Genomic DNA, 26,554 nt, shown 5'->3' on the forward strand with positions numbered 1-26,554 from the left:
TCAACAGAATACCAGAAAGAGTCTGTGAAACGAAGGAAAGAAGATATTGCAGTATTGTATAATGATTTGTCACCATCTTCGTCACAAGATACTCAAAATTTACAAGAATGGTTTGACAAAAAAAGTAAAAGTTTAGGAGAAGCAGAAAAAGATCATAACAAGAAGGATAATATTTCAATGAGAAATATTTTGGACGGCGATACAAATAAAAAAAACCAAATTGAAACGAAGGAATTAGAAGCAGTTAGTAAATCAACTGCTGAAAATGATACAAAATCAATAGACAACGTTGAACAAAATATATCATTAGAATCCATACAAAAAGCAAGAGATAATGCTTACAATAATGAACATTTGCTTATAGAAGAAGACCAAATGATGACAGCGAAAAATGCGTGTGACACTACAGAATCAAAAACTTCAGCAGATCTTATGTCGAGAAAATTAGATGCTAATACACAAGAGAAGTCTTTAGAGAATAAAGATGACAAGAATCCATCTCCATCTATGTTAGATAGTAGTAAACGGAGCAGTCGTTATAATGTTGCTGCAAAGCCTGCTACTTCGCCAAAATTTGAAGATATTGTTTATAATCAAACCAGACAATCAAACACAAATAAAATTTTGCGAAGCGCTTTAAAGACGAAATTAATCGAAGACAAGTCTGAAATAATTAATAAACAAAAGGCATCGGAAAATGTAGAAAATAAATTTGCCAAAGAAGAAAAAAGAGGTGTTAAACAAAAATCAATTTCAGATAATGAAAACGAAACAACTGATACTCGTCAACGAAGGGAAGTTCTTTTAACGAACACAGCTAGTGATAGCGATAGGTATAAATCTGTAGAAAATGATAATGCAGTAACGGGTGTAATAGCAACTGATGAAGCGAAACATAGAGGCAGACCTAGGAGATCGGATAAAGTCGAAGTTAAAAAAGATGAAGATACAAGGAAGATCCTACAAAATGAGAAGGGTGGATTAGAAGAACAAAGAAAACTCGAAGAAGATACAAAAGAAGAAACTGCAGAGACAGAAGTCAATTCAAAAGGTATATTAAATAATAAGTGCGATTTACTTGATACCGAAAGAGCTATTGAAATTAATGATACGGTTCAAGATATTAAATTTACTGAAGGTAGAAGCCGCACTCAAAATGATATGGAAGATGTAGTAGAAGATTCACAAGAATTATCTAATAAAAGTAAATTATCAGAAATAAGGATTGCACTTAACAAAATTGAATATACAAAAACTATTTTACGGAATAAAAAGAATTCATTAGAAAGAGAAAGAGGCGTAAGGGAAAAGAAGAAAATGTACAGACAGAAATTATTTAAAAAAATATATCAGATGATAAATGTGATTTGCTTTAGAAAAAAAAAATATTATCCACAAACTACATTAGGAATTTATCTATTTTAGTGAGGAGAAAGAGAAAGGATAGAGGAGTTGATCAATAGACTGTGGCTTTTGAAGCGTTTATGAAAAACTTACAATTTTAATAAAATATTCAATGTAAAGTCTTTGTTATAATATTCAAATAAATAGATGAAAAAATACTGAATTTGCATAATTACTCATGGCTTATTGATCAATCATGCGACTCGTTCAGAGGTAACTCGAGTTGTAAAGGCGACAATTTATTAAAAATGGTATATCTGACGTACGATACATTTGCTCATGTTAAACTATTTAAATAAGTATAAAAATCACGCGAAAAAAAATCTACTGAAAATAATGTTGAACTAGTTAATAATAATAAATCATATAGTGAAACACAAACCTTAAATCAAGATTTTAAGTTCAAAAAAAAAAAAAAGAAAAAAAAAGAAGAAAGAAGTTGATAAAATGACAGCAACATGTAGCAGCAGGCGAGAGAAAATAAGCCAAATTTCTAAAAGAAGAAACGATGCTCAAAAACTCGAAATTTCTCGAGTGGATATGCTAAACAACGAATTTAATGAACAGTTGAAAGAACGTGAAACAGCAATAGAAGACTTACATCAAATGTTAAAGCATCAATCGGAAATTCATAAAGTTACCTTAAATGAAGCAAGTTTGAAAATAGGAGAACTCTCTGATAAAATTAAATGTTTTAAAGGAAAAGATAGCCAGATACCGAAACGTAATGAATTACTCGAAGAAGAACAGAATAAATGGAGAAGTTTAGAAAACATGATTACAGAAAAACTTGAAGAAGAAAAATCCCGTTAGGAAACAGCTGAAGACGAAGTGAGAAAGCTTTCCAAATATAACGAGCAACTTCTAAAAGATTATCAAGAAATCCATAAAAAAAAAGAGAGAGAGAGAAAGGAAATACGCTGAGGTTGTTCATCATAATCACAGGTAAAGAATTAAACATGTACCTCAACTGAAAGATAAAATCAATCGACAGGATTTATATGCGAAGAACATAAGAACACAATATATAGAACAGCACAAGATGATCGAAAAATTGAGAGCAAAAGGAAAACGTGTGCATAATAAAGGTAAAGAGAACACATAATGTATCTCCACCAGGGGCATGATCCAAAATTAAATAATAAAATAAAAGGTTTTGTTACTGAAAAGTTAGAGAGATTTCATGACAACAAAAGCATTGCCTGTGCAGAGTGCAGTGTATCAATGTGCACTAAAAATGCAAGCAACGTGACGATTACTTTTAGAACACCACAAGCACCACGAAAACACAATCAAGACCAAACAAGATCAAGTTCAAAAGTGAAGTTACGCGAGCTTATTACTGCTAACGACCAAAAATTGAATTACGATCCCGAGCATCAACTCGCTGATCCTCAAGTAGAATGTTCCGACAAAGACAGGACGACACAAGAGTTCGAGAAGCACATAGAGGACATGAAGGAGGAAGTGAAAAAATTAGAATTGCAACTCGACGAGTTACAAAAAAAAAAAAACACACACGCACGTAAAAAGAGTTCAATCTTTTGAAATACAAATTGAAGAACTAACAATAAAATTAGAAGAAAGAACATAAGTCACAAATATGAAGTTGACTTGCTGGAACAAAAAAAAAAGGCCAAACTTAATTCATGTGTTAGTAATTCAATGGAGGAACGTGAAGCTGGAGCTAAAGATGCAAAAGAGATAAAATGTAGTTCTTGAACCACAAGGACAAATAATCTGCCCTTCAATGTGAACTAGACGAACTAAAGGGTGAATATGAAAAAGTGGGTGATTTTGGATATAAATATGAAGAAGAAACTAATAAATTGAAACTGGATTTTGAAAAATAAGAAAAATGATCCTTGTCAATGAAAATAAATTTGAAATATTGCGTAGGGTAGAAATTGAAGGTAAAGTAAAAGATATGAACGAACAAAATAATTTTCTTAGAAAAGAACTGGAAAACGTCCAAAAGCTTTCCAAAGATGTTAATAATCGCTTACTCGAGGCGAACCAAGAATTAAAAGATTCACATAGAAAACACACTCTTATTTGAAAATTGAAAGAAGAAAAAAAAACATCAGGAAGAATTAGGTGATATAATAAAACTTCATGATGAAGAAAAATATAAACTGATACAGCATTGGTGTTCTGTAGAATGTCAAACTGCCATAAAGGGTTACATTGATGGAAAAGTGCAGTAAATATTTAAATAACAATCCATGACTTCTTAAGTAATTGTAACAATCTTGATGTTTTACTATGGAACAACTAGATGAAGTGCACAGTGACATTAATAAAGTAGAATCATCGATAAAAGTAGATGTATCTTCTTCATTAATATCAGAATCAACGACTGATATTATAAAGAATGTGCATGATATTCCAGAAAATCAAAAAAAAAAAAAAAAAAAAATAAGTCACAGGAATGTACAGATAATACAATTCAAGATGGTTTAGTAGTAAATAAATGTGATGTAACAGATTTAAATAAAAACAAAAAAAAAATTTTAAAGTAAGGAAAGTAGTGAGACAGACAGCATAAAGAACGCTGCGATTAATGAAGTAGAACAAGAAATAATAAATAAGGACCCACAAATTGATGATCAATATAAAAAAAAAAAAAAAAGATGAGAAATTTCAAGAAGAGCAAGCAGAGAATACAACTGAGATTGGAGATCATTCAAGATATGCAGGTGACACATCTTTAGATAAAGAAAGTACGAACGATGTTGAAATATTTAATACAAATGAGGGTGAACAAAACATTGAGAAACACAACGTTTATACAGTGTTAAATATAGATACAGTTAGTGTTACTAATGCTCAGTGTCAAGCATTAATTAAAACACTTGGTGAAACTTTTGATGATAAAGCCCAAACATTGCATCTCACGGATACAGACACAGATTTGTCTAAACTAGTTGATAGTAGTTCAGAAGTAATGGTACTGACTGTAGAAACTACTATATATTAATGATATGAATGAAAGTACAGAAGAAAATATTGTTTTAACTGTACATGAAAAGGATGCTGTTGTAAATTCCAATGAAGAAAAAAAAATGTTTCTGCAGAACAAAAAGGAATGAAGAACGCTGAAATTGTAAATGAAGAATTTAATTCGATAGGTTAAGCACGAGAAAGTGATGGAACAATTATAGAAGTAATTTCAACAGAAATTGTGGCTCAAGAAGTTTCTGAAAATTGTAGCCAGAAATACAATTATGACATATTAAATCATACAAAGACAAGAAACGATTCTATAACTCCTATTACCTCAGGAGTAATTAGTGATCTAGAAACTGCAGATGACATTGATATTAAAGAAAAGAATAACAAGAAACAACAAATGGAAATGGCAAGATTGATCTTTTGATAGTTCACATAAAATTAATGTAGAAAAGAAAATTATTCATAATAAAATTGTCGTACTTATACATGTTGCTAATACAGAAGGAAGGAATAAATCTATAAGTGAAGCAGATAAAGTGCGCATAACTAACAAAAGAAGTGTCATTCAGGATATCTTTGATGATTGGGGCATTGAAAATGCAGAAGATGACAGTCAGTCGGTATCTAAAGCTCCAGATACTGTGGAAATTGAATTGAAAAGTTTACTAAATGACACAAAAACACGAACTATACAGGAAAGCACAGTTGTACTGGTTGAAGAAGAAATTACATGCATGGAAAAAGAACCAGTTGTAGATGCTGAAAAGGCTTTAGAAGTTGCTAAACAAAACAAAGAAATGCAAGTATCAAAGGAACAACTGGATAACAATCAAACTATAAAGAAACAACAAGATAGTATAAAACCATTACTCAAAGACCACCAAGTCATTCTATATCACAGGCTGTTAGAAAGTCTACAAAAGATTCAACACGTGATACTGCGGCATTTCGTCAAACTTAGCAAATTATCCCTATTAATCGTAGTCGAAATTTAACCAGCCAACAACCTTCACAGGTTGAAATAGCAAAAGCATATACCACGACGAAGAAGAACAAGTACAAGTCGAACCAGTCAGAGTCCAATTCCATCGCTCCATACTGAGGAAACACCAAGATTTTGGAGGACCAAAATCAATCTAAAGAGGGGGGTATGTGACATCAATCGCATCTCAACCTACATCAGTGATAATACATCGACACCCGACCTTCGGACACTTTTGGACACATCACCACCTTATCATCATAGCATACACCAAGGCTGTGACGCACCTCCGTCCACATCAGAGATAGGATATGGACCCCCGACCTTCGGACACTTTTCTACATCATAACCTACACCTAGCCCCTCAACATCCTAAAACCAAAACGTATATAAACCGAGACTTCACTCAGCTCGGGCAATTCTTGTTCCTCTTCTAGTTGCTGTACTCATACAACCCCTATTTTCGGGTTCGGTGTTATTTTGTAAGTGTTTATAATAAAGTTTTATAAAGGAAAATAAGTAGTTGGGTTACGACTCGGCCTTCTTACTACCACCCAAGTACCAACTTTACGTGACAGGAGCCGCCTCGGACCTAAGACTGATAATATAGGACTTGGGTTAAGTAGTAGAAAGGTAGTCGCGATACACTGTGTGGTTTTTAATAGTTCTTACACACGGTGTGTACGCGAACCTTTCCCACCAAACTAGATTAAGAGTGGGGCCGCTCCACTGGGATACGTCGCAAGAGAGGGTAGGAGATCCGACCGGCCTTGGATACAGTGTCCGGCCGTGGGAGGGAGGAATCCGTCTTCAATGTCTCTGCCATGTACATAGCTTTGTTTCCCCCTCCTTCCATTGTGTCTAAGGCATGAGCCTGCTAGGTAAGCCTTACTGATGAGTCCACTAGCAGGCTCTGGACGAAACACACTTTTTTTCTTCTTTTTCTCCGTCTTCCTTCATATATCCGTGATAATTGTAGGCTGCTGGCTGTAGATGTCGCTTGCCGGGGTGTAGTACTGCTGTATTTCCTTCTTATTTAGATGTCGTGGAAGAAAAATCGGACTTTGGAAAAGTACGAGGCGCCGGGATTTGAACCCGGGATCCGAACGTTTGTACTCTATGGCGCTAACCACTGCGCTGCCGTCGTCCGACACTAGTTGGTTTCGAGTGGTGAGATTTGCGTTCTCGTGTGCCGCCACGAGAGGAAATCTCAGTGTGGGTGTGCTTTCTGAACGAAGAACACGGATTCGTTGTTCACACTTTTCGTTAGGAAAGTGAGGGTGCCCATTGATTATAGCCAACGTTAATGAATGAAGATAGGAGGAGGAAGCCTCCTACCAACGTGGCTCGTGGGTGACATTGTTTATTGGAAAAATAACTACCCGCTTTCTCCGTTATTTGTAAGAGTGCGCAATAAACCTAAGCATTGTTCTAAGGACCATCCATAAACCGAAAACAGTTACAGGGTTAGAGATTCCTTCAAGCTATTAAGATTACGTCAAAGGATTAAGTTTATAGTATATAGTATGTAGTAGATCAGTATATAGTATAAAGTTTCAGACGGCGCACGGACCATCGTACGCGCCGTAACATAGAGAGTTATAAGAATATACATAAAATATAATTAAACATCGCAAAAGTAACTTAATTAGAAATGACTAGAATGTATGATGTATAATATAATGAATTCAAATTGTCTAAAAAATATTACAAATTTATAGAGATTTTACTATAAAATGTTTTTAACAGAAGCTGATACAGTTATATAGCATTTTCAAGCATTTACGAACATTAATGTACGAATTTGAAATTAGCAATATTGAAGCGCGGTACTCGGAAAGACGAATGTACATGGATAATTGTATGCACTAATCAACTATACGGTTATAATTGCATGCTTGATAGAAAAATATCATCGTAAAATTGATATGATTTCATGGAAACGCGTCTAACTTGGTATCTCGAAAGTATCTTAAGCAAACTAATTAGCGTGCCTGTTATGTCTTGTAAAATGTAAATTAACATGTAACAAAGAAACCTTCATCAATTTGATTCGCTTCAAACTGCGCAAATAAGTAGTATAAATAATATTTGTGATAGATTTGGCATCAATTCCATGTTTCCTTTAATATTTGCCTTTAGAAAGTCCAATTCGTTTCACGATTATACAAATTACTAAAAAAATGTCTATATTAGTAATTTATTTATTTTGCATTAATCGTGACATGTTAGTTGCATTATGTTATATGTAAACTACCACAGAGGAAAAATGATAATCTTTCAGTTATTAGTTTTCTGATTTTAATGTCATTTTATGAGTACTTTAACACGAGGTACTTGTAAATGAAAACAACCAATTAGGTCTAAAAACATAAGCCTGTTACCAAGACTCTTATTAAATTGAACAAGCTTTTCAAAAATCGAACGTGTACATTAACGCGAACTTATTATTTGACTGATTTGACTGATTTGACTGATTTGACTGACATCCGAAATTGGTGAGATCATATGAAATTTTGCTTTTCGCGGTTCGGTGTATAAGAACGCGTCACCGATTGCTCAACTTTCGATATAAAAAGCGCATCAAGTCTACCGGATTATCCTACAGACACGCATTAATTCGTAAGAGTTAGTCATCATCTGGATAATAATTATCTGAAGAAACTTTCAACGTGAAAATATAAAATTTTCATTGATTACATATTGCGTTCGCCATAATTGAAAAAATGGTAAACCTTCGATCTCATCTTTCTAATACACATTTTCTTTACCTCGTGATAAATAAATTCTTGGAAATTTAGGAAAATTTTCAGTGATCATTTTAAGGAATTTGACAAATTTCCAACGAGACTATGTGACACCGTTAGGTAAAAGTGATTCAAATGTAGTAGCGATATTAAACGAGAAATCTATAAAGGTGTCATTAGAAATTCTAAGAATGTCTCTGCATCTTTATCTTAGGTATTACGCCAATAGTTTTCATTACCGTGATGTAATATTTATCATGCTTATTTTGTACGTAAAACGAATCGTTGGAATATTCCCGAAGCTAACGAAGCATTTCCCAAAAGTTAAACCGAAGAAATTAACGCGAATAGTTAAGTGAAATTTTTCCATTAACTTGCTGACCAACCGGCAAATAAAAAATCATAAAAATTGTTTCAATGTGTTGAGGTCACGCATAACTTCTTTTTTCATTGACGATTACCAAACAGGTAAAATTTCGAAATTGTACGAAGGCCACGTGACCAGATCGTATTGGAATTTGAAGTGCATGGAAAAAGACAACTCGAAGTACAAACCTTGAGCTGCACTACTCGAAGTACAAACGTGAACTAATGGATGCAGAAAAGCAATTAACGCCAAACATCCGAACAACATCTTGGAGCCCGTCATTGTTCTGAAATAAAAGAAGTGACGAATTAAAAAGACGCAGGACTAATAATAATAAAGGAAACTTAGTTCGTATTATAAATTGAATTTACATCAGAAAAGAAGCACGATCAAGCGAAACAGATCGTAGAAATGACAAATATCATCGATATACGTTTCAGTGTAATTTCACTTTTGAAAATTATTTAGTTTAATACGATCGTATTCATCGCTCTGAAACTTTCATTGTGCTGCAATTTGTGCTGCGTCTTTTTAATTTCTCTATCTTTCTGTGTTTTCGGAAAAATTACTTGAAAGATTAAGAATTGCTTGCCTTATTTTATTTTCGATTAGTTAGGATTTGATTATTCCAGGTAAGGTTTATTATTTATAACAGGTTTTATCACTTGTTTATTATTTAGGAGTTTGTTATTTTAGGATTAGTACCTTTTAGGATTTCTTATCCTTCGAGTTTCTGTTTCAGATATCTAGGTCTATTTCAAGATGTTTTATTACATTAGGATTATTTATTCGATTAAGATAATTTAAGAGTTTCACAATGTACAAAGAAATAATCGCGTGAAATTTAGATTTATGCTTTAAACGTATTAAACACGCGGTAATTTCAATGTCTGTAGCCTCGAACGTGTTCTGATTAGTTGTGTCATTGTCTGTGACATTGAAATCACAAAAATCCATTGCAAGTGTGCTGTCATGCAATGTGGATGTAATTGGGTTTTTTGGGGTTAGGTTGGGGTTAGGTTGTATCATCTGATTTGTACAGTACTATTTTAACGCAAGGACAGGAAAGTTATTATATATTTCCCGTCCATTATTTGAATCGTTGTGAAGTGTAACGAATTATATTCGATTCGAGGAGATGTTAATGAATTACCCATTTCATATGTAATTACATGGAAATAAAAATCATTGCAAAAATAATTGATCTAATGACAACGGAATTTCCAATATTTTTTTGTTTCGTCACGTCTTTTTCATAATATATCTTTTATAGGTACGTGATTTATTAATCGTTCGAATGGAAATAATTATTCGTATAATATTCAAACGATTCTAGCCATAAAATAAATTAAAACGATACCTGTAATGCAATCTGCGTATGACGTCAACCTCGATCTATGCTTATACAAGAAATTTTATCAATCAATGACTAGATATACAATAATCAAATATTATAAAATTTCCTGAAAACCTTTAGGTGTTAATATTAAGGTGTTAATATCTTTAATATTTGCAAGTTATTGTTTAGCGCTAATTAGTTAGAATGTAACAAGTGGTGTACCAGAATTGAGATAACTAAGCCACACGAACAATCTTATTTAGATCTTTTTAATTTTTTAATTCTCTTTTGCTCTAATACTTCGTAAAATTAATCTTCATTAGCTACTACACTTCATAGAATAACAAGAGATAATTTTTCTTATATAACGTTTCATTCATAAAACCTATCATTAAAGTATATCTTCATAAAAATATCATTCCATACTAACGGTATATTTGGTGTCATACGAGATAACAGTTACCAGTGATTACATATGTAACTTTATAAAGATATCTCGTTTTATTATATATTAAAAGAATGTACTCATTGTTGCTATATTTCAGATGAAAAAAAAGGAGGCAACGATTTTACAGTAAAATCGTTCGTTTACAACTGATTCATTTACATTTCATGATAATACTGTGCATTCTGAATATGCTATGATTTGGTTTAAAATAATAAATAGTCCATTCTTGCATACTATTGCTCCAGCCTTACTTGTATTTTCGATATTGGTATAAATAGAAAGACAATTAATGTCGTTCGAGTCTATTTTCGGATCATTTATATTACGTTTAATCCATATAGTTATTATATGAGACATAGTATCGTAAAATTTGGAAGAATAAAACGTTCGTACAGGAAGTACATTTTATAAGAACTCCAACAAATCTGCGTGTGCACCTAAAATACAAACTGATAGTGATTGTTCATAAGTTTATATACATTATCTAATGTCAATCGAAGGTATCAATTCTTTTTCTCCATAAGAGTACTTTTTCATTTATATGTGTTCAAAAATACATGTGTTCAACCGTGAAGCATATGTCACCTACAACGAAAAAGAGTTTTCCTATACTTAATATTTCCTTTATATACCTATGAAAGTCTATTCTTCGCGTAGTATGAAATTATGAATAAATCTGGAATATTGTTCAATCTGAAAAGAAAAATAACTTATTGACATCATTCATTGATACGAGATTCAGAATGTTTGTTTTGTCTTGCAGAAAAAGAAGGCAGCCCTCCCTTTCTTTTAATGTGAAATAGAAAGCGAAAATTTGAAAACAGATTTTTTGGAAATTTACTTGCAAATATCGTTTTCAATATCGTGATTTTCTTCCCAATGGTACTGTACTTTCAAATTTTCCAGTATCCCTCTAAAAACAAAAAGTCGAACCTCGTTATTGTTAACGTAGGCATTACAAGGAAGAGAAGTATTAGAAAGCAGCTCCTTTTTATTATGGATTTCTTTATAATCATGTAAATAAGAAATTCCGGAAATTTTTTCCTAAAGAATTTAATTCTTGTGTTTTGATTGATAATTATTACACTGCATACTAACTTTTCGCATACTGTTCGCGTCTAACAATTTCCTAATAATAACTACTTCAAAATAACATATGTTCTTGCACGAATTCAAAAGTACGTATGATACAATTACAATTGATTCTAAAATAATAATTATTTAAAGATATTAAGATACTAATTAAACGTTTCACTATATTTCAAAATCTGGAACAACAAATTTTTATTTATAAAAAATGAAACTGTGTTTATATATTCTTTGTCATGATGCTATTTCTTATTACCATGTCGACATTTTTTAAAATTCATTTTGTTATCTCTACGCAATATGAAAATTCATATACTGCTTAATATTTTTTACATATTATCCATCCACCGCATGATATCTCCTGAAAAATCAAAATATTAATGTTATATTATTACAATGCTTCTTAAATTTCAATTTTTGACAAATTTGAAATCCAATATATTTTGCACAATTATTATTTATCAAAAAATTCCAAGTTAATAACTTTCTTTTCAAATGGCAAATAACATATACTTTGACTTACCTGTAAGTTTTTGTTCCTAATCATCATTTCCTCTTATAGAATATCATTATTGTTCTTATAATTACTACCAGTGTCATAGATATTGTAGTGGCTACAACTGAATTAATAGAAAATGATAAATAACTGTGTATAACACTAACACATAACTGTGTATAACAATGACACATAACTTTTACTTACATATCAGTCGATAAGGGATTACTGTGATATCCTGTTGATGTTTCTTAAGGCACTTGATTAGGTGTGATACGGTATCATTCCTTATGGTATACTGTAGATAAGTATTTTAGAAAATAACAAGAATAAATCTAAATTATTCAGAGGTTCCAGTTTCGGCTTAGACATAAATACAGGACCATTTGCAAAGAAGAAAGGGTGCGTTTCTACAGCCTCGTTATAGTAACCATGAATACCAATCTCTGAATTACTGGTTACTAAACATAAATATCCTATAAAATTTAATATATTTCTTTAATTTTTAATACATACATGAGTTAGTAGTTCTAAATTATGAATCATCCTACCTGTGATATTACGCTTTTCCTTATAATATCATCACTCGAGTGAACAACATTAAGATCATGTAAACCATGTCATCCTATCTTACTGTGAAGATACTTAGTTATGTTATCTAACATTATAAAAATATCATCAAATTCAAGTCCTTTTATTCACATCACATGGCCACGACGATCTGGTTCTTCGTTATATAATGTTCTAAAATTTGTCGTATATATAGGATGTACAAACCGTGATATCAAGGTATCAGTTCTTCCTTCCCAAGGGACAGTTTCATTAAAATTCTGATAGAATTAAAAATTAATTATTAATATTCTAACAATCATATATGTTAAATACGTTATAGTCAACGATATATACCTGAGCGAATGTAGGGGTGATTCCTTGATAATTATAAATGTCATCAGCCCACATCATTGTGCCACTTCTTTGTACTCCAGCCTCTAGATTAACAGCCTAAACAAACATACGAAATTTTATAGAAGCTGTACAAAATATAGTATATATGCGCAATATTGAAGCGTTCAAGGGGATATAAAGGTAATGTACATCACATACACGTGTACTCTCATGCAACAAAATACAATTAGATTTAATAGTATAAGCTCTTTTATTCATCATAATAGATTGGAAATTTAAGTGTCTTACGAGGGTGAGTAAAAAGTTACCCGCTCTGTCGGTGTAGAATTTATTTTAAGCAATTGTCAAAAAAGACATACATCATTTTTTGACATAATCACTCGATTTCTGTATACACTTTGTCCATTTGCCGAAGGACCTTTGTATTTTCTCATTAAAAAATGTTTTGGGCTGAGCTGCGAACCACGAATGCATCGTTGTCTTCACCTTTTCATCAGCTTTTTCGGCATCCATCTCGCACAAACTTTTTAAAATCCAAATCTGTCGTGCACTATTGCATAAGCAGAGCCGTGGCTGATTTGCAAATGATTTGCCACATTATCCAGTGTCACTCGTCTATTCCATAGAGCATAAGTTCATGAGCACGTTCAATGTTGTCATCGTGGATGTGGACGGGCGTCCAGCTGTTTTTTCATAACACTTGTGCGATCTTCTTTGAACTTTTGTGCCCATTCAAACACACTTCGTGACAAAACACTTTCTCCATAATGTGCATTAAATCTTTGATAAATATAGGCATCAAACATAACCTCCGACCACAAGAAACGAATCACAGCATCCTGCACTGTTTTCCTGCAAATCACCATTGCAAAGCGCCATTACTCGCGCAACGGTCACAAACGAATTGACGTAACACAAAGAAACCTGCGCAGCAGCACTGAACAGATATTGACGTCATACGAAGAGTGCAGATGGATCAATACGGTCGACAGAAGTTTTAACTATCTGGAGTGCGGATAAATTTTTACTGAGAGTCGTATAGGAATCTATAATCTGTAAGTACACCTTTGGCTGAATGGAAATTTCTCTTACATATAGTCAAAAATGCAGAAACTGTGTATTGAATTGGAAAGTGATAAAAAATAAGTGAAGTTTCGAGGTTGCATGTGATTGCATGAGTACACAGGACGTTTTTAGCGAATAAAAAATAATTTTGAAAGACACGAGACTTATCTTGTATTTTATGCACTCTCTGTGTCCGAATTTCCAGAAGCTCTCTATCTTATGAAGTGTTTTAGATTAGCCGGAAAATTTTGTATGTACATACAAGAAGTATACGATCTAAGTGGAATATTCCATTATTCTCTTGATACAACAGAAACGAAATTTACAGAACTTCTCAGAAAGTTGGTTTATTATTACCAAATTAATAGAATTAATATACGTTTATCATCTTTACATACCTAAGTCGTGGAGGTTTATCGTGCGTAAAAAATTAGTGTCGTTTCAAAGTTACATTTCGTACATTTTAAGCCTATAATTTGTAACGTACAAAACAATGTAAATTTGAGCTGTTTCTTATCTCCACAATAAGAAAATCCAACTTTACGTTTTTTACACAATGATATTTATGGAACAGTAATATCGTATTATTGCATCGCTTGGAGAATGAAGTCAAGGTACGATGTGACCCTAGTGTAAACGCTGGGATACCCAGCTGTGCCGCACTTATAAGCATAAGACACAATACCTATTAAATACGAGGTTAATTCATGTTGTATCAGCAGTGGTCCGCCGCGGTCAGCCTGAAAGGATCGTTAAATTTTTAATCAAAGATACTGAAATATATCGATCGAATTGTATTGAAATTATACTTATATACAGTAATAATCTTCTATTGATTTGTGTATTGAAATACTCCAATTTATAACGTACATGTTATATGTATTTTGAGCAAAACTAAGATTAGAAGGAAATTAGATTAAATACCATAACGAGGTGTGAGAAGTGGGCAAAACTATTAAATTGTGTTTATCTATTATTTTTAATGTTTAAGACGTCGATTTGATGTTAATTCGAATTGACGTGTCTTCAGATACCGTATAGTTTGTAGTAACTCTGTAACTTAATTACCGTACACGAATTATTACCTATTCGATATTCGATCATACAGCAGACGATAAGTACATACGTACAAATACTCTGAAATAGAGATTTGATAAAGACAGAAATTAAATTTTTATTCCAGTGGAATACAAATTATTAAATAATTCTATATAATTTCTATTTGAACTATACTGAACTATAAAGTTCAAACGTGTAATTTCTGCCCTAACAGTTTTTGATCTCTATCCATATTATTACTCCTATATCAATTTTTTATTTCAAGCAAAAAGATACTCTTCCTAACATGAAGTAAAAGAAAGAAATAATTCAAGTTAATAAGTAAAGTTACTACCGATAAAATCATGGCATTATTATTTAGTCTAATTGAAATGTACATTGATGTGCTGTTTAATGCCTTTAAAGTTCATTCTTTGCAGTAAATGGCTTATTATTAATCGGAAAGAAAGACATAAAACGTACCAAGTTCAGCTGGTTTACCATCGACCACCACCCTGGTATGAGAGACGTTGCTAAAACCACAGTATGGTGGTCGCAAAGCCTTATACTTATACACAGTTTTGATTAAAATTTCTCTCTTCTCTTTGTTTGGATCGTTCGGACAGCAAACGATCGTAACATTGCCCTGGTATCTGCACACTGATCGTCTATAAAAATCGGTGGCTGTACGGTACTGTATCTGCCATATTTCTTGCAGAGGTTTACATTTTCTGTAGTCAAGGCACCTGCCTTCTTGATTGTCCGGTGTGGTACATTCTGGATCAAACAATTTTAAAACATTTATACAGTTCAAAGATGCGTAAGAAAGCGACACCGATTACTCAACTTTCGAAGTAAAAAGCCGATCAAGTCCACCGGATTGCCCTACAGACACGTATTAATCCGTAAGAGTTAGTCATCATGTTGATAATAATTATCTAAAGAAACTCACGTGAAAATATAAAATTTTAATTGATTAGATATTGTGTTAGCCATACTTAAGAAAGAAAATGAAAATGAATGAAATGAAAGAAAAGGACTACCTTCAACCTCATTTTTTAAATAAACACTTTGTCAGTTTTGCGGTAAATAAATTCTTAGGAATTCAGGACAGTTTTTAGTGAATCATTTTGTTTCGACCGTTCGCGGAGAGACGCGATCGCGAGATAGCACGTCAACGAGAGTTGTAAGTTCCCGTTACGATTAAATAATCGACGCCACGAACTGATCGATCCCCTTATTTCGATTATGATAATAAGGGTAGTTCAATGAAATTCCACAGAATTAACACAAATAAATTAATGTTTATTTCAACAACTTATTAACTAGAAAGATATAAATGGAACAAAAAAAATGTAACTGCGTTTTGGTTGATAAGTAATGCGCGACATACCACATGTGTTGACGGTTCGACATCTCGAAAAGTTCTGAACGCCTTTCGATTTTTTTCGTTTTTTCTGGAAGGCGACCCCCACTACGTTCGGATCACGCCACATTCTTTTACGCGAGGTAAAATACGGGCCACGAGTCGACGTTTCTGGAAGTCGCCCTGCTTAATGAACCATGCGCTTGCCACTACAATGTTTGTTTGCCGGGCAGACACGACGATCCGTCTGCGACATTATAGTGCCGCGATCGATAGTTAAGAATATGACCTATGGTAAGCCGCACGGCGTAACATTCTCCCCCCGTTGAGAGGGTACCGATCAAACTAGCGAGGTGTGGTTGAAGTTCCCATCTTATTTCGTCACGGTGGCTATTTGTTCGGGTTTCTCGAGATCGGGTTGAATTGGCAGTGGGACAAGCCTTTTGACGCCCCGATCCAAAATGCTCTTTGCCGTCTGAACTGTAGCTGTCCGGATGACACCATCGGCGCCTGGATGAACCTTGATAACTCGGCCCAGAGGCCAATGCATGGAGGGAACGTTGTCCTCTCTGAGGATGACGATTGTGCCCTTTTGGATGCTGTGTCCACCCTTGCTCCATTTATTGCGGTTGGTTAGCTCGTTCAAATACTCCTTATGCCAGCGGTTCCAAAAATGTTGTTTAACCTGTTGGATATGCTGCCATTTGGAGAGTCGGTTCGATGGAATGTCCCTGAAATCTCGATCACGTAAGCACATTAATGAATCGCCAATGAGGAAATGTCCGGGAGTGAGGGCTAGGAGAACATTTGGATCGGTGGAGATAGAAGTTAGAGGGCGGGAATTGAGGACTGCTTCTATTTCTATGATAAGAGTATTACGGTGTTAAGCTCATATGTTTCTGTTTCTCCACTCGCGCTGCGCCATAATATCCTTTGATATTTCCGATCCTCTGGTCGTACGAGGAATTGCCGATACATTTTCTCGATGTCGCCAGTGAGTACGTACTGATGAGCGCGGAATCTAATTAATATACAAAATAAATTGTGAATTGATTCGAGAATATAGGATTTCCCCATTTTCATGATTGTCGTGATTTTTGTATAAATATATTTTTTAAGATACTAATAATTAGGTACTTATAAATTAGTATTATCAATTATTTTGCATTTATAATTCCGCCTTTAGTATAAGTGTTAATTGAAAACTAACTTTATGTTTCAAAAAGTACTAGCAAAGTCGTTGAGTAACAAGCCACTGATGCTAACACAAATAGCATTGTCGTAATTAAATATTTCTAAATATTCATTTTTCATTTTGAACCTGTAGAAACAATTTATTATATATACTATTAGCTAAGTAATTGCATATTTAATTAAGTCGAAATATAAAACTTAGTTATTTTAATAATTTAAAAAATAAAAAACTGACAAACATTTCAATTTAATTTATGGTTGGAACAAAAGACAGTTATTTTTCATTAATTGAAATATTGCAATGCAGAGTACTTTCCAAAATACGCCGAGAGTATTCCTGATGGTGAAACGAGCGTTGCTTCATCGAACGCAGCTAAAGAAAACAACATCTATGTAGTTGGTGGTACGATGCCTGAAATAGAGGGCGATAAATTGTACAATACTTGTACTATTTGGGGTCCCGATGGAACTTTGATAGCAAAACACCGAAAGGTAAGTAATATATTCCTTTATGGCTTTGAATTTGAAAATATTGGGGCGAAGAAAGTGACTCTATCTAGGAATAATTTAGGAATATACATATGTACATACGTATACTATAACCAATTCTATAATTTACGGTTTATAAAATACGTTATGATACGGGAAACGCCCATTTTTGTTGTAATGTGTTTGTGTTGTATAAATTTTTCACATACTTAAAATATTATTATACTTATTTTTTCTCCTTTTTAAACATTATTAAATGATAGGATTTTTTAATAAAAGAAAGTGATAAAAACGCTGTCAGTTATTAAATAAAAAATAATTAAAGTTTAGGAGTTGGTAACTTTGATATTAAATTACAAAAGTTGCAGCAATAGAATTAGCGACTACATTTTTATGTTATTAGGTACATCTATTCGACATCGACATTCCTAATAAGATTACTTTTCGAGAGAGTGATTCACTCAGTCCTGGTAACTCCCTAACGACGTTCGATGTGAAGGGCTGCAAAATAGGTATTGACATTTGCTATGATATTAGATTCGAGGAAATGGCACGCATTTATCGGAACAAAGGTACAGTAACTTAATCGATCAATACTTAACTAGCAAAAAATTAAATATCTTTCTTAAATATATTCTATATAAAATTAATATAATCTGTAACTCTGTATAAAAAGAAGCTTAATTTAAAAAACCAGTATATTTGCTGAAAATGAAACAAATAAAAGGAATTAAAAGCACAATAAGAGGACTGTCCTCGCATATTCAGAAATGATGGAATGTGAACCGTGCAACTACGAAGTTAATTGGTATTCGGTGGCTTCATATTTCCTGCTTCTCTGGGTTAGGTTGCCAAATGCTGATATATCCAGCGGCATTCAATATGACCACTGGACCACTGCACTGGTCATTACTTCAGCGTTCCAGAGCGAATGATAATCAATTATACGTTGCCTGCATATCACCGGCTCGTGTTCCTTAAGCAAGTTACGTCGCATGGGGACATACACAGTTGACCAATCCCTGGGGAAAGATTCTTTACGATTTGGAAACTCAAGAGAATATGGCAGTCACCGATATCAAAAAAAAAAAAAAAAAAAAAGCTGGCGAACCGTGTGTTACCACAACGAGACCCGCGATGCTATTTGTCGCTTTAAATTGTGCCGCAACTCGTTTTTGAGATCTTTGCCACGGGCGCGTTAAAATATGCTGAAAATATATTTCTGGCTTTTCTGGGGTTTAACTGAAATATGACAAATAACGTTGTAAAACATATGTACTTATGACTTACAGAGTAATTGAGTGTACAAAATATATAGTATACAAAATAGCCAGCGATTTAGGGCTTTAAAAGATCAAAAGGAAAGAAAAGAAAAGAAAAGAAGAAAGATAATATGTTGTGGCAGTCTAAGTCGATCTAAGAAAATAGATAAAGGGAGGGAGGGGCAAAGCTAGTTAATCTGGAAAGAATCCAAGCGTCAATTTCAAGCATTTACAGAGAATCAAGCGGGCTGGTTAAAGTCGTGAATTGAGCAATTATCCCGCGTTAGGTTCAATCAGGTTAGTCCCACGCGAAATTGATCCAACCATGCGAAAACGAGTGTATTCTGATTTCTGTCGCAGATACTTCTGGCTAGTGCAGTACCTACACGGTGGTTGTTGAAATAGCCGCTTCTCATCTATTTTCCGCAGCGCGGACATCATCCTTTGATCCCTTACGACTAACGAAGTTTTCGAAGATGTACGGCAGTTTGAGATTCTACTTGAAAATGATCATGATTGCGGTCTGTGTGTCGTCTGCTCTTCTTTTTGTCCTTCCGTTAAAGACTGGTAAGTTGATACTGATTAATTATGCGATCGAAACCCTATATAATGGCTACAAAAATGCCGCTAATATAATATTCCTTCTTTCTTGTATCTGTCTGCCTCTCAGGTCGTTTTACTAATTACAATAAGTAATTTCGCCTTCTTTGCGCTCCCTTTTAACGCATTGAAACTTGATCCAGTTTCGAGAAAATGAAAAATTCGTTTCTTCTCTTTGCTGATTCACGGCAAAAGCGTCGACTGTAAAAATATTTGTAGTTGCAATAGCAACAAGTATGTTTTCTCAAATAGAAAATATTGGGAGCGTACACGCTGGCAAAACAATTCATGAATAGCTCGTCCTCTGCTTGTTATTTGTTTCGATACTGTTAGCAAACAAATTCATGAAACATACTGGTATAGCGTAAAATGAACATAAAAGTTTTGCGTACACTTGAGAGCTGAACTTTGGTTGTATACGTATATTACACATATACGCACACAGTTATGTATATGTATATATGTATAGAAAATTCCTTAGAACTTTGAGCTTAATAACATATTAAAATCATTAACATTAAGGAGGTGAACTTTACTTACCAATTACCAAAGTTTCTTCCGCCAAATAATACATAAAAATTGAAAAAGATAATGTAACTAGTTTTAACTTTTTTTTGTGTTATAATTTGAATCACTCGATTTATCCGACTGAGGATGGTCGATCGCAATCTCAATGTATACGTATTCTCATCGCATGAAATAGATCACATGAGGGATTTTCAAAAGTCGATGGAATATTAATCGCGATTAATTATTTGTAGGTGTATTCTGTGCGGCTAAAGCAGTCACCTAATGAATTATTGAGTACCAGGAATGTTAGCGGTAAACAGGATTGCGGCTATGAATGATTCTCTAATGTCTATATTAGAGATGAATTTGATAATTTATCCTCATAATATGCAATCCGCTTTTAAGTGGAAATCATAATTAACAATTTCTGTTTGATTAAATATGAAGAGCAGATAAATCGATACGCTTAAATCAATATTAGAATTTCTTAACATTTTTATCAAATATTTTAGCACTGTAAAAGCGTCGTAGTAGAGAAATATTAGGTTGTTTCAAAAGTTTCTTTCGTTTTATAAGAAAGTAATAGATGTACAACATTTTTCGTTTTATATTATTTTATTGAATTACGTGTGATCCACCTTTTTCCAATTTAATGTAAAATAATATAGAATAACATAAAACAAAATATGTTGTGCATCTGTCATTTCTTTTTAAAACGAAAGAAACTTGGGACAACCTAATAGGAATTTACTTTTATTATCCATTATAAAAATGGATTGTTAATCCTCTAGGAGATACGAACAATATAATTGCAATTAATAAGGAATAAGCTAGCATAACTTAAACCAGCTTTTGCAGAAAGCTATTAGCTAAAGATGTTTATTAAACAATGACAACATGAATTTTCTTAAGTACCCCATTTGGTACTTAATCTACTTCGTAAGTACTGTGTGTCCTAGCCTTTAAAGGATGCAATTTTAACCAGAATGTTTCACATTACTTACCCGTATTATTTCCTTGTAATATAATTTATATTTACATTATCTACGTTACGTTACATTCTACGCGTTAATGTAATGTGATTTTTATTTCTAATCGAAGTTATTCAAAATTTGTAGTATCTCAATAAAAAATTAACAGCCTGCAAAAACTTCACAGAAGCATTAGTATCTTCGAAACTATTGAATTCAAATGGCTAATATTCCTTAACAATATGCACTCGACGACGTTTATCGAGAGAAGTATGTGGCGTAATAGTTAAACTTTCAATTCATATACATATATCGTTTATGAAAAAGTAGTCATTCTGCTTTTGTGATCTGTGACACACTATAAATTCTCATAAGCTAACCAACGCGTAATCTTCTGTAACGTATTAATATAATATAGTGTAATATCGAAAAATAAGGATAGAAATTTTTTTTTTCGATTACTTACAATTTATTAATATTAAATTGAATATACAAATATAAATTGGACAGAGAACGATATTTAACGGAAACTAAATGCAATACTCGTATCTATATCAAATAACTTTACAGTTATTTGACCACTCTCGTCACAACGAATCTAACACACACACACTCTCTCTCTCTAACAACTCTATCAATTCTCACGACTCTACTCTTCGACGACTCAAAACCTCTAACGACTCTACTCTTCGACGACTCAATTAGCTCTGATTCTCGCAACACGCACACTTTTCGATTCGCCTTGGATAGCGAAACCGTCCTTCTTCTAACGTTGTCTATTGTTTCCCTCATACCTATGTAAGAACTACCAACTACGTGCCTTTAGTCACGTAGGCACTCTTAAATGTAAACGAACCACAGAAACACGACGTACACGGTTTTTTTCTATTTTCAGCCGATCTCCAATCAAAGTTATTCTACGATATTACACTCGGCCTTTCCTGACAATCACATCTGCCCTCAGATGTGCTCATCATCGCTGCTCGCACTTACATCACTATCGTCGGCATTCCACCACTTCATGTGATCGGCTGCCGTGGAAGTTGTACGTGGCCCTTCGTGCTCCCCCTCTCGCTGCACTATGTATCGGTCATTTCGTAGGACTTTTATCACCCGATACGGTCCAAGAAACTTTGGATGCAGCTTTAGCCCGGGACCCTTCTGCATCCTCTCGATTGCCACTAGATCTCCCGTCCTGTACGCTGTCGCCTTCTTGCGTCTCCTGTTATACGCCCGCTTGTTTCGGATTTGGATCTCCTCAATCCGTCTCTTTGCGGCTGCACGCAGCTGATCTCGTTCCTCTTGGAACACCGCGGCCTGTTCGTCCTCGATTAGCTGACTGATCTGTGGGTCGTCCCGCAGCCTCATTCGTGTTCCGAACAACAACTGGAACGGGGCAGCGTTCGTACTTACATTGGGAGCTGCATTTAAATACCTCTGCGCTGTCTCCAGGTGTTTGAACCACTTGTCCGGCGTTGGTGCAGATAGCTTCGTCAGCAGTGGGATAAGCGTCCGGTTCACTCTTTCCACTTGTCCGTTCGCCCGCGGGATCCCAGTTGTAGTCCGAACGTGCTGTATGCCTTCCTCTCTGCAGTAGTCTTCGAAGGCGCCGGCCGTAAATGCTGTTCCGCGATCGGAAATGATTCTCCTCGGGTTCCCAAAATTCACAGACTGCTTCCTCAAGCGACTAATGACCTCGGCAGAACCCGTCGACTTGGTGGGATACAACCATACAAACTTTGTGAACGCGTCCACCACCACAAAGATATGTCGGTAACTTTTTTTTGTAGAAGGTAATGGCCCAAGGTGATCGACGTGGTAGGTGTCGAGCGGTAATTCCCCCTTGTCGATGGTATTTAGTAACCCCTCCTGTTTTCCCTGCTTTCTCTCTGCAAGGATACAGTCGATGCAACTCTGCACTACCTTTTCTACTTTTTCGCGCATTCCTCTGAACCAATAATCCCTCCTTATTTATTATTCTACGATATTACAATAGGTATGTATATCTCGACTTTGAGCAACCAATTGGTGCTAAATAAGCTTCAGTACATACTTCTTACACGTAACAAAAGACCAGTTAACATCTCTGCTCTTAAAAGAAAAACGAAAGAAGCTCTGAAAAGCTGCAGAGTTCAGGTCGAATAACACCAGCTCAGATAAATGACCCTCTAACTTACCTTTGTCCTCATCGACGTCAGTGATTTTAAAGCTAGTTATAAAGTGCACTTCTCAGCCAGCGTCCACGGCAGTCAATATTATTTAACGGGTCTTAATGCGATGTAAAAAGGGAAAAAGGAGGAAAGAAGGAGCAGGGAAGCAAAGAGAAGAAACGAATTTTTCATTTTCTCGAAACTGGATCAAGTTTCAGGTTGCTCGCCAAAGAGTCTGTAGCTAACGAGACAAGATTAGACAAACCGCGCTTTAAAATTGCCACAGAACTATAATAATCCTCGAAATCAATACGATTCGTCGATCCATCGCCTGATTAAAAAATGAGATAGGATGAAGCTCACTAGTCGGCCTTTGAACTTTCAATAGCGCTTACGGCTCGTATACTCTAGTTTGAATGCTACAATGTAAGCCAAGTCAGCTGTAACTAGCGTTCGCGTGATTGTCGCTATCTATTATTCACGCGTTACACGTTCGCCAGACAAACGCGTCTACCGGTTGACATTGTTTTCTGTCCTGAGTTTCAAAGCAATTATGTTGCTTCGTGTAATCAAATCTCGCCAAACTAACGATAAGTTCTTGTTTGATCTTACACAGTTATTAAAACTATACAAGTTAAACCAATCTAGCCTAAACAAGTAATGTCGTTATATATTCTTTTTTAAATCTATATATTGTTTAATAAATCGTGGCTAGGATATAGTAGCTGACAAGAATATTCGGACAAATATATTTGTAGAAACATTTTAGGAGTGTATTATGCATAGTGGCACTATTTAATACTGTACTGTGACTATCATGGTCGTGTTGGTATTATTCGAAACTAATCTGAAAATCTCTATGGAATTTGTAAGATATTTAGTACGAGTACTGTGCATTACTGATATGTACACAACCGAGACGAGATAACGAAGGTACTGCTCTCCATCGTTCATCGCTACGCGTTGCTAATAGCAACGTATAATGCATATATATCTCGCAAAGACCATAAAAGTACCCAATGGAACCACGTTTAATATTTTATAATAATGTCCCATTACAGTTTCGTCATTTTCAATTAATTAAACACGACCCTCTCTTTAAAAATTAGAAGATAAAATACGTAATACAAATCTACTCGAAATCTTTTAAACCTTACGGACGACTACTTATGGTCTTTAAAAGCAGCAGGGATTAGCAGAATATTAACTACGGATTTTTCTTGGACCGCAGCATGCAATATGAAATATGGTTATTAAAATGTACACTGAAAATCTCATATCCATAAGATACTCGTGCTTGTAGAATCTTGAAAATGAATTCTTAACCCAAATAGTCGACCGCGATACTCGAGAAATTTTGTGAAGCTGACGTCAATACCAATATGTACCGTCGTTGTGCTATTATTTCGTGATAAGCCGTATTGATTGCACTTCCATTTCACGGAATTAATTTTTCCACACAAAAAGTGATAACGATAATCGAAAAAAGAAAAATATACTACCACTTTTCGTATCAGCATACACAAGCGCACTCGATTTTACACGAGTATACAATTTGCAAATTCGACGGAACGATCGGATTTAATTATTTTTTCGATATTTCAGGCATCAAGTTTTATTTACACATCGAACGTTGAAATACGGCGAAATAGAAAATGTACAAACCACTCTGGACATTAATTAACTTTAAACGTTATTGATTAATTAAAGAAAACAACCATTGTGTTGATTTTTACATTTTGAAAAATTGTTATCCACTTTTGCTTTGTTTAAAAATTGAAAAAAAAATACGTTTATTGTAAGTCACGAGTATCTCTTTTATTTATTTAAACTTTAGATCAAATATTACAATTTATAAATATATCATTTATTTAGATATACTTGTAATATCTGTTTTATAAGTTTGTACAACCATTTATCTATTTATCTATTTTATTTGCACATAATCTTTATAGACTGATTTTGTAAAGAATAAAAAATTGTGATTCTATTTAAAAACGATCGTGTCAGACTCAAGTGATAAGCGATATATATTTCAGCGATATATATATATATTCAGATTTCACCATCACATAAACGGTGCTATTGGAAACGTTTCACAATAGACGTCTTATAAGCGCCTGCGATGTCCGTCATATGTAAAGCTATACCACTGAATCACGGCCGCCATTTAGTGATTAAGGTCGATCACTTAGAGTTGTTAATCCGACATAATGGCGAGCAATACATCGAAGACATTATTGGAAACACAGTTACAGTTTAATTTCATTGAGCTTATTTGCAAATAAATGTGTACAATGTATTTTAGAGGTTTTAAATATTATTGCTGACTAAACTTCGCGTCTGCGCATCATCTTTCTTTAACTTTTTTTTGCATTTTCTTATCGACGCATGAAGACGAAATGCGTAAATTTTATTATTTATTTAAACATTACTATATTGTGCTCAAAGTAGCGGAATATCGTTCTATTATCAATATATGAAGAACTAAAAGAATTAAAAAAGAATTAAAAAAATATGTAGTTCAATCAATACTTCGTGTATTTTTCTATCTCCACAAGACAATATCCGGACCAGTTACGCTTACAGTATCAACAAAGATTTGTCCAGCCATACGGAATAAGTCGTACTCAGTAGTATTAACCGCACGAACTCCAGAAACACTTTTGAAGTAAGTTTCGAACCAATAAATCCCCGAACTAAGAACTGTCATATTTCGTCTCTATTTATCGAATATTGTGAGAAAATGCAAAAAAATGAAGTTAAATAGAAAAAGTACTTGGAAACTTAAAAGAAAAAATCTCGAAAAATCTCTTAATACTTTTTACTGTCGTCTTGAGACGCACCATATGTTAAGCTTCTTCGTAGTTACAACTTTTACCGCAGATGTAACGAACTGACAAATGCTTCGAATGGCGCGCGCGCGTCAACGCCTACACTTAAATTTTAAATAAATGTTTTTAAATAAATGTTTAAAATAATACATTAAATGTATCAACTTTCTTGCGCAATTTCATTTAATTTCTTACGATATGGAGGGTTTAATTACGTTTAAGATATCTATTTGAATCTTTTAAATTCGAAGTTTTTTAAAAAATTACCTTAAACTTTATAAAATTAAATCGTTTTTCCACTTTGTTGTATCATAAAATAGTTACTTAAATTCAAACCTTACC

The 26,554-nt window shown here is 33.9% G+C and overlaps 1 protein-coding gene and 2 long non-coding RNA genes across 9 annotated transcripts; 1 reads left to right on the plus strand and 2 right to left on the minus strand.

Moving 5' to 3' along the window:
- Nucleotides 1–11,516: 11,516 nt before the first annotated feature.
- Nucleotides 11,517–13,056, minus strand: LOC126877196 (uncharacterized). Of its 3 annotated transcripts, XR_007694815.1 has the most exons (6): nt 13,042–13,056; nt 12,734–12,829; nt 12,605–12,657; nt 12,035–12,303; nt 11,855–11,951; nt 11,525–11,692 (listed from the first exon to the last, which is right to left on the minus strand). It is a non-coding gene; the product is annotated as an uncharacterized LOC126877196 (long non-coding RNA). The 3 variants fall into 3 exon arrangements; XR_007694814.1 differs by lacking the exons at nt 12,605–12,657; nt 12,734–12,829; nt 13,042–13,056 and adding an exon at nt 12,379–12,583 and having other exon boundaries at nt 11,526–11,692; XR_007694813.1 differs by lacking the exons at nt 12,605–12,657; nt 12,734–12,829; nt 13,042–13,056 and having other exon boundaries at nt 11,517–11,692; nt 12,035–12,372.
- A 136-nt stretch (nt 13,057–13,192) lies between these two features.
- LOC126877195 (omega-amidase NIT2-A-like) lies at nt 13,193–25,910 on the plus strand. 5 transcript variants are annotated; one of them, XR_007694812.1, is made up of 5 exons: nt 13,193–13,788; nt 17,704–17,888; nt 18,289–18,457; nt 18,733–19,444; nt 19,508–19,842. XR_007694812.1 is itself a non-coding variant. In XM_050640032.1 (4 exons), exons 2-4 carry the CDS (start codon nt 17,805–17,807, stop codon nt 25,013–25,015), a joined length of 285 nt encoding a protein of 94 aa, XP_050495989.1. In that variant the 5' UTR covers nt 13,193–13,788; nt 17,704–17,804; the 3' UTR covers nt 25,016–25,910. The 5 variants fall into 5 exon arrangements, 4 of the variants coding, with proteins under 4 accessions (XP_050495989.1, XP_050495987.1, XP_050495990.1 ...); XM_050640032.1 differs by lacking the exons at nt 18,733–19,444; nt 19,508–19,842 and adding an exon at nt 24,984–25,910; XM_050640030.1 differs by having other exon boundaries at nt 18,733–19,842.
- LOC126877201 (uncharacterized) lies at nt 14,882–17,229 on the minus strand. Its single transcript, XR_007694819.1, has 3 exons — nt 15,880–17,229; nt 15,235–15,721; nt 14,882–15,138 (listed from the first exon to the last, which is right to left on the minus strand). It is a non-coding gene; the product is annotated as an uncharacterized LOC126877201 (long non-coding RNA).
- Nucleotides 25,911–26,554: the final 644 nt, after the last annotated feature.

This window comes from Bombus huntii, unplaced genomic scaffold, assembly GCF_024542735.1.
Source record: "Bombus huntii isolate Logan2020A unplaced genomic scaffold, iyBomHunt1.1 ctg00000131.1, whole genome shotgun sequence".
Lineage (NCBI taxonomy): Eukaryota > Metazoa > Arthropoda > Insecta > Hymenoptera > Apidae > Bombus > Bombus huntii.